The sequence below is a fragment of the Rhinolophus ferrumequinum genome, chromosome 9 (genome assembly GCF_004115265.2).
Source record: "Rhinolophus ferrumequinum isolate MPI-CBG mRhiFer1 chromosome 9, mRhiFer1_v1.p, whole genome shotgun sequence".
Lineage (NCBI taxonomy): Eukaryota > Metazoa > Chordata > Mammalia > Chiroptera > Rhinolophidae > Rhinolophus > Rhinolophus ferrumequinum.
In genome coordinates this window covers 40996055-41004618 of record NC_046292.1, presented here as the reverse complement: position 1 = coordinate 41004618, position 8564 = coordinate 40996055, and the positions used below count along the sequence as shown (strand labels likewise).

The following is an 8564-nucleotide window of genomic DNA, read 5'->3' as shown; positions in this document are numbered from 1 at the left end:
CCAGTCACCGGCTACTCTCCCGCTGGAGGCCCCTCACCCACGCCTGCAATCTCAGCAGCAACAGGATAGCCATCCACCAGGTTCATGACAGCCCTTCAGAGGGTGCAGGTTGGCGTTGTCAATGCCAGGTTAGTGCACTTTGGACTTGCATTTCTTGATTCTGAGTGATCGGGGGTGGTTCCCAGGGAGGTATGTCTGAGTACGTCCGCCATGGGCATTTTGCCGTCGAGTGTGTGCCATACGTCTTCCACACCGGACTCCTGCGCAACTCACACGGGCAGGGTAGGTGCCATCTCCAGGTTGCGAGTCAGGGCTGACACTGTATGTCCACACTGGAACTGAGAATGTGAAGACACCCATCCCACATCTGGTCACGGGCCATCTGGGAATCCATTCTGGAGGTACTGAGGTGACTATTCGCTTGGATTATGCCATTTCAAGAGAGTCTTAGGGTGACCTTTTCTTTTAATCCAGTTTAAAAGTGAGGCCACACAGAAAGGACAGGGTAATCGGTGAACTCTTCGGAATAATGAAAAGATGAAGGTGAAGCACTCTTCTAGACTCAAATAAAAGAAGTTTGACTCACCACATGTGAGAGGGGCCTGCCTTTGCTCTGTTCAGCCCGAGAGGGAAGACATCCATCTAATACCAATTGTCTGCTTATACTTCCCAACAAGGTCAGGAAAGCTATCTGTTTCTCCCTAAATACAGTGAAGTTCTGCATAAGTTATATCATAACAACACATGTTTGGCTAATTATTCTCTTAGAGTTATCATTTTTATAATGCCTGTTTGTGACACATTTTCCCATTGAGCATTTCATCTGACCCTCCCAACCCTGACAGGCAGGCATAGCCCTCCCAATGAGGAAGCAGAATCAGAGACAGTCAGTTACGGAGAGAGCACATAGTACGTGCCCGGCACTGTTCAGAGTGCTTTAAATATTTAGATTTATCTAATCTTCACATCAACACCATGAGATGGGTACTATTGTGAACCCTGTTTTATAGGTGAAGAAATTTGGGCCCAGAGAAGTTAATAATTTGCTCCAGGTCACACAGCTGGTGAAACATACAGAGAGAATTTGAACCCAGGTAGCTGGGCTGTAGAGTTCTACAGCTTCTTGCCAACTTGCTCAAAATCACATAGCTAGAAAAAGGCAAAACTGGAATTTAAAACTTGGTCTGACTCCAAGCCCTGGGTTCCACCAAGTAACAATAGCTCCCATGTCCGAGTCCTCCACACGGGCCTGATCCAAGCACTTTCCTCATGTTAATGTGTTTAATTCTCACCATTTTTCAAGTGAGGAAACTGAGGCATAGAGGGAAAGTAAGTTGCTTGAGGTTGCAAAGCTAGTACGTGGCATAGAAAGAATCTGAACCCAGGCAGTCTGGGCTTGGAGCCCACTGTCCTCATTGCCCCACAGCCTGTCTTGTCGGCTGCTTACCTAACAGTCTGTTCTCTCAGAATAAAAACCCGGGTGCTGCAGAGTTTGCTACGGTTCTCATTGCTTTCCAGAGTCACAGGTAAATTGTCTATCTGTGCAAAGTCTAAGGGGTTTGCAGTCACTGGTTGTTTACTTTGCTGAACTGTTTGCTCTATGGGGACAGAAGCTGACGGTGGCACTCCCTGTGCAGGCTTTGCATGGATCTGGGTGCCTCAGCTGGGTCTCCTGTCACCTCAAGAAAATGAAGACATCCAGGACATGGGCTTGGAGGGTGCCGGCAGAGCTGTTTCTTCTCTGTGCTGCTTTGGGTTGTCTCAGTTTGCCTGGCTCCAGGTAAGTGACAGTTACAAATGATTCCCTGATCATTAATATGACAAGGAATATAAAGCCACATAATGCTGACCGTCTCTTTGTCACTTGCCTATTGAATAAAGAACATCTCTTGAAGCAGTTTGCATGCATCTGATAAAAAATATCAACACATCTCTTCAAACGATTGTGGAACCGAGCGGCTGGCTTCAACAAAAGTTCCCATAAAAAATTGACATGTTTAAATGTATTGTGTCATGCTAAGAAGAATAAGGTAGTTGTTCTGTAGTCTGAACAAAGCTTCAGTGTGATTCTTTATGCAAAAGAGGTTTGTTATATATGGAAAAATTAGCCAATTCATATCGATGATTTTACTATATGAGAGTGACCTACTCTACCTGTTCATCAATCCAGTTTTGGGGGGTTCTCTCTCTCTCTCTCTCTCTCTCTCTCTCTCTCTCTCTCTGACACACACACACACACACACACACACACACACACACCAGATGTTCCCAGCAGTTAAATGCTAAATGATTTATTTCGCAATTTTTCTTTTGTATCTGTTAGTAAGAGGCAAAATAGGCTAAAGAAAATATCTGAGTCAAAGCTCAAACTTAACCTGAGTGAAAGTCCAAACTTGGGTTCCAGTAAAAGAAGTGCTAGTGATTTAGCAATTTGAGATCTTTCTGTGCATGAGAAGTCCTCACCATGAGGGGTGGAAGCCCTCAGGCTTCAGGCCTCCTTGTTGGCAGTCCTGTGGGAAGAAGGGCGGTTGGTGCCATTTATTCAGTCCGTACGTAACTGCTACCTGGGCACAACCTCTCACTTGATGTGAAGAGCACTAGTAGGACCCACTGGACACACCCTTGGTCTCAGCTCTGCTGAGCACTCAGCCCTCCCACTGGGAACCACAGCAAGACCAGCACAAGGAGTAGGCACGACCCACTGGGCTCTCGATAAACAATAGCTCTTATGATCATCAAGAATCTTACCTTGGCGCTAAGAAGACTCAAGCTGCCAAAGCCTTCCTTGTGTGTACTATGTATGCCCAGGGAAGCATTCAGGATCCAAGGAAATGTGTCTGGAATAGTGGGTTCCCAGGGATCATAGCAACTCTACCCACAGCACTGACCCCTGTACAAGGCTCCCTGTTGGCCTCGGAGGATACAGAGATGAAAAAGACACAAAGGGCTCATGTCCTCGTGAAGAAAGCCAACACGTGAGCCCCTGTGTACTCTGGGTACTGTTGCAAGAGATCGTACAGCGGCAGGTGGGAAATGAGAGGGAGTGACCAGCTCTACTGGGCCTGGGGTCTGGAAAGACTTGTAGAAGAGATGGTGCTGGAGCTGAATCTTCATATAGGAATAGGTGTTTGCTAAATGGCCCAGGTTGGTGAAGGGTGTTCTAGGCAGAGGAAAGCACATAGACAAAGCCATGGGAATGAGAGACAGCCTGGCTTGTTCTGAAAGCTGCAAGTCTACTTCAGTAGCCCTGAGCATAGACCAAGGTCAGGAGTGACCAGAGATGAGATGGAATGGGAGTCAGATCATGGCTGGAATGGAGAGGTGCCAGGGTGCCAGGTAAGGAGCTTGTACCTTACCGTCTAGGCAATGGTGAACCATTGAAGGGTTTTAAGTAAAGGAGCTACGCGATCATAGTTATATACGTATTAGGAAGTTCACTCAGAGGTAGAAAGTGCAAATGTGAGTGGATGGGTAGAGTTCAGGTCGGGAAACCTTGTTTAACCCTCCAGCAATGCCATGAGTTGGGTGTTGTCTCTTACTCACACCATGCAGAACAGATTGGTCCTACAAAGAGGAGACATTCATTCATGTTTTGTGAGTCTCAGATCCTTACCTGAGTACAGGTTCAGTGCTCTGGCCTCCACCCCTGATTCTCATGGGGCAGCCTTCAACATGCCACTTATTTGATTTCCATACATGAAGTGAAAGAATAGCTTACAGGTCTGGAACAGAGAACGCTAAGACCTCCTTCATATTAGCTAAGAAATGTTTTCATTTCTACTTACTCTTGTAATCAAGTCAGATGAAATAATGCTCACATTGTCAGAAGACCTATTATTTATTTATAGCCACTCTGTGCCAGTTACTAGATACATTAGCTCTTATCCTCACAGCTATTTGAGGCAAGGGCTATTGTTTACAGTTTAGAGAGAAAAGCTGAGATTTGGAGAGAGAATGTAACTGCCACAAGACTACTCACTTACTGTCTGATAGAATATGGATTCAAGCCCAGTTTGCTTGTTTTTTCTGGTTCCAGAGCCCACGTGTGCCCCTGCAGCTTTCTGCCTCTCACTCATGTGTTATGCCCTCTTTTCCTGCATCGTGCATCTCGCTTGCTACCCTCCCAGGACATCTCTCTATCTCCGGGCCCCATGTTTGTTGCCTTGAGATGTTGCTTCAAATTTCATGTGTGCAACAGCAAACGACAGAGAAAAGGAAAAGTTGAAAATCTGCCACCCAGGAGCCGCCCCTTCTAGCAGAGAGGAAGGATGCTATTTGCAAAGGGGAGGCAGCTGCCTAACCAACTGGGGGACAGGAAAGTTGTTGTGTCAGGGCATTTCTACAGAAAGCCAACACGTACTGACGCACCCATCTGTGTAAACTGGTGGCTCACCATTTACAGCTGATCTGATCCTGCTGGACTTGATGGATCCACCTTGATTTTGATCAGAGACTCCTGTTGGAAAGAGAGTCGGAGACAGGGACCAAGTGAAATATGTCCTGATACTGACAACACCGTTCCATGCACCTCAAATAGAGGCACATCCGCTCCAGTCCTGATGCACAGGTCTCTGTTCCAAGGACGCGTAGAAGGATGTTCACCGTAGCATTATTTGCAATTGCCAGACATGGGGGAAATAGAAATATCCTTTAAAAAGAAAAAGAACAAATCGAATGCAATATATGTCCTATGATGGAACATCTAAATAAAACAAAGGAACTGGATCTCTTTATGAGTCAGTGTGAGGAGGCCTCAGAAATACAATGCTGACTGACAAAAGCAAGCTGTTGAATAATAGGTACAGTATGAGTAACACACGCAAAAACAATGCTATGCCTTATGTATATATGTAAAATTATTTGAAAGACTGGAAGGATATATACCAAATTCAGGACAATAGTTCCCTCTGAAGAGGAAAATGGAACTGGGGCTGGTGTGATTTCAGATGTCAGATTTATAGGGTTATTTTTTATTAAAACGAACAAACAAAAAAAGACTAAAGAAAATATATCAAAATGTTAACAACTGCCAATCCTGGGTTGTGAGTACATGAGTGTTTATTATTTTGTTTTCTGTACTTCTCTAAGCATATTTAGTTTTTCAGCATTAGAAAGATACAGAGGCTTTTGAATAACAGAAGTCAAGTCCGTTGGTCTAAATGTCCATCTGGTTTGTTTCTGTAGAAATGCGTAGGCATGAACGGCGTGTGTGGTAACCATACATGGAGGCCCTGCCTGGGCCTGTCCTTATGGTACCATGCTAGTCCCAGGAATTAAAATGCAATTTAATGCTAGTCTTTCTTTCAGCGTTGCATTTTGTACTACTCATAAACCACACACATCTTATCCAACGTAATTTACAAACATATTATTTATTCAGCTGATTACTTCTTATGTTGCCATCTCCGTGATGGAAATTGGGTGCAAACATGAGAGATCTGCTGGTGACAACTACTTTTTCCTAAGTTCCTTCTGTGAGCGATCATCTTGCCCATTAATAGACTTTCAAATCTCAGAGAAAGAAAGAATTATGACTCTTGATAGTGTGTGTGCACATTCTTCATCCGCTCTGTCTCAACTGTGGCCGGGCATCCTGTGGATAGTTGCTAAAAACACAATGTGACTGTTTCTTAGTTGAAACAGGAAGAGGATACCCTGCCGTGCTGTCAAATACATACTTCGGAGAAGCCAAATCACAGACAATATTGTTTTGTCAAACCTGGGCAAATGAGTAGAAAGGGCACTTTCTGAAGCACCTCCCCCCACTTCCCACGGGGGCGTGCAGCATCCTGCCTCAAGTAACCATTTTAAAGTATCCACCTGTGGTTTCCAGGCGAGTCTTTGACCTTTCGTTAAAGATCCAACTTTACTAGGCAATTGATTTTTGCTGGTCTCTAGGGTGGTCACAGAGACGGATTCTGCTATAGTTAATATGATCCTCTTTTTAGGACTTCTGCCAAGTGAGAATGTATTGTTAATGACCTTGTCTGGAGTTGATACAGTGTGTGTTGGAGATGGTGGAGACTATGTGGTGCTCTCCCTAATGACTTAATCTTGGGCATGGAGGAAAGAGACTGTGCAGGGATACAGAGGGGACGGTCGAGTGGATGCTGGCCTGATCCCTTCCAGGCAGCATGGAGCAAGGGACAAAGCACAGACTGCCACGTCAGGCAGACCTCAGCTCAGAGCCCAGACCACCACATACCAGCTGAGCTGTGGGACTCTAGGCCATTTCCTTCATCTGCCCAGGTGGGAGTGTTCCATAGCGGCCTGCCAGCATGGCTGTCGGGAATCAGCGAGACAGCATGGGTAAAACATCTCACACGGGGTTTGACATGTCCCAGGTGCTCAGCAAATCTTCCTACTCTTTCTCTTCTCTTCACCTTTTTTTTCTCTTTTGCCTGGAAAAGAAACACGTGTCACAAAGAATCTTACAGTGTTATACACTCTTTCAGATGAAAGGAAAACCAAAATCGTAATATAGCCATCACATTACATGGGGAAACTGGAGGCCTAGATAGATTACATCACACGCTCATGCATTCACTCTTCTACTGAATGTCCCACTGAGTGTCAGGAACTCAGCAAGAAGCGCGGCCTCATCTTCTAGACATATTTCAAGCCTCGTGTGGCTTGACTGCTCTACAGATGTGACGTCATCTCCACCTCCCCACACCGTCCTCAACCCATCCCCCACTCCCCTCTGCATACTCTCTGCTCCCTGGCCTGGCAGGGCACCGTCTCTCCTGTTTGCTGGTGGTGCTGACACTCCTGCTTCTCCTCTCAACAGGCGTATCGTCTCCCACAGCTTTTTGTATGCAGGTCTGTGTGTCACACGAATCTCTCTCCCGCGTTCCAGAACCATGTAGGAAGCATTTATTGAATGAGTCCACATCAGTGCTCTGTATACAGGCACCTGGAACTCAGCATGCCCCAACCACATCTGCCCCCCAGAAGCTGCTTCGTGCCTGGGTTCCCCACCTGCCCACACACCCAAGCTAGAAACCAGCCTCAACCGAAAGCCCTTCTTCCCTCTAACCCACACCCCATCTAATTACCCCGCCCTGTCTACCCATTCCACCTGAGAAAAGTCTCATAGCGTCTGTCCTCCCCAGTCTCTCTCCCCTGGCCCTGCCGTTGTTCAGGCTCACATCATTCATTGCGATGACTACACGAGCCACCTGCCTGCTTGTCCTGCCTCTAGGCGCTCCCCACCCCGGTGCAGCCTCCACTGCAGTCACAGTGACCTCCTAAAGCACAGCTCTGGCCGTGGAGCCTGTGTGCTTATAAACCTTGCCTGCTGGATGGATTCCAGAAGAGCTCAGACACGAGACATGTTTCTCCTTTCCTATTCTAGGACACACTATGAGTTCCAGAGGCAGAGCCCGTGTGTTATATTTCTGTGTGTCCCCTGTAGCACAGTCCCCTGAATATGGTTTGTTCCCAGCAAGTGTTTCATAGACTCTTAACATGAGAGGCACCTTCAAGATTGTCTAGTCCACACCTCTCCTTTTCCAGGGAAGAAAACAGAGGCTCAGAGGTGGGAGAGAACTGCTTACGATCCCACACCAGCTGTGGTTGGATTCTCTGCCTATCTGCAGCACATTAGAGTTCATAGCGTACTTTCACGTGCATTTTCTTGTTTAATCCTAGAAATAGCCTTGTTAGGTAGGTATGATTATCTCATTATATAAATGAGAAAAGGGAAGCTCACACAGGTTACCAAGATGACCCAGCTGCGGACGGACTGTCTTCCGATCAGAGTTCAATACTCATTCGATCACAGCTAGCCATAATGTGAGACACTTACTGACTAGTCGATAAATGTTTGTTGGATGAATTAACCTATATTTGAATGATAAACTAATAGCCTTGCACAACTGGGGAAATATATATTTACTGAATGGATAGATAGGAGGTCATCGGTATGCTTAATTCCCTTCTGATACTTGACTCCCTTCTCTCATGATGACCTTTTAGAGGTGAAAGACCACACTTTCTTGAGTCAAATGCAATCAACGAGAGCCTTGCCAAGAGTAGGCAGACCCGGAGTGTGGATGTCACGTTGCTGCCTATTGATTGTGAGCTGTCCAGCTGGTCCTCCTGGACCAAGTGTGATCCCTGCCAGAAGAAAAGGGTAAGTACCTAGGCCTGGGAGAGCTCGAAGCGTCCAGGACCCCTAAGCCTCAGCCCTGTTGGCTAAGGCACTCCCAACATAGTAGGACCTTGGTAAATGTTAACTGATTTAATTAATGAATTCTATTCCTCTGTACTTCCAAGTAGCAAGTCAATTCTTTCTTTGATCTTTCGGGGTTTTTTTGTGTATTTTTTTTTTTTTTCAAACACGTCTGTCCTTGCTCATGTTAACAGCTTCCCAATGAGGCTTCCTACCTCCAGACTTGCTCTTTCAATCCATCTTTCCTGGTGCAACCAGTGGGTGGCATCAAAAATGCAAGTCTGGCCTGTCTTTCCCCAGCTTGAAACCATTCAGAAAACCAGCCACCTGCGTGTGGCTCTTAGGATCAAGTCCATACTTGTGGTAGTCAAGTCCTCAGACCTAGACC

General features: G+C 46.1%; 1 protein-coding gene across 1 annotated transcript in view; it reads left to right on the top strand.

The window, feature by feature from the left end:
- The first annotated feature begins 1449 nt into the window (after positions 1 to 1449).
- Positions 1450 to 8564, top strand: part of C8B (complement C8 beta chain) — a 39816-nt gene continuing 32701 nt past the window's right edge. The window contains exons 1-3 of the mRNA XM_033115783.1: positions 1450 to 1526; positions 1611 to 1780; positions 7981 to 8137. Coding sequence (XP_032971674.1) covers positions 1689 to 1780; positions 7981 to 8137 — 249 coding nt within the window. The 5' untranslated portion in view covers positions 1450 to 1526; positions 1611 to 1688. The remainder of the gene's footprint in view (positions 1527 to 1610; positions 1781 to 7980; positions 8138 to 8564) is intronic.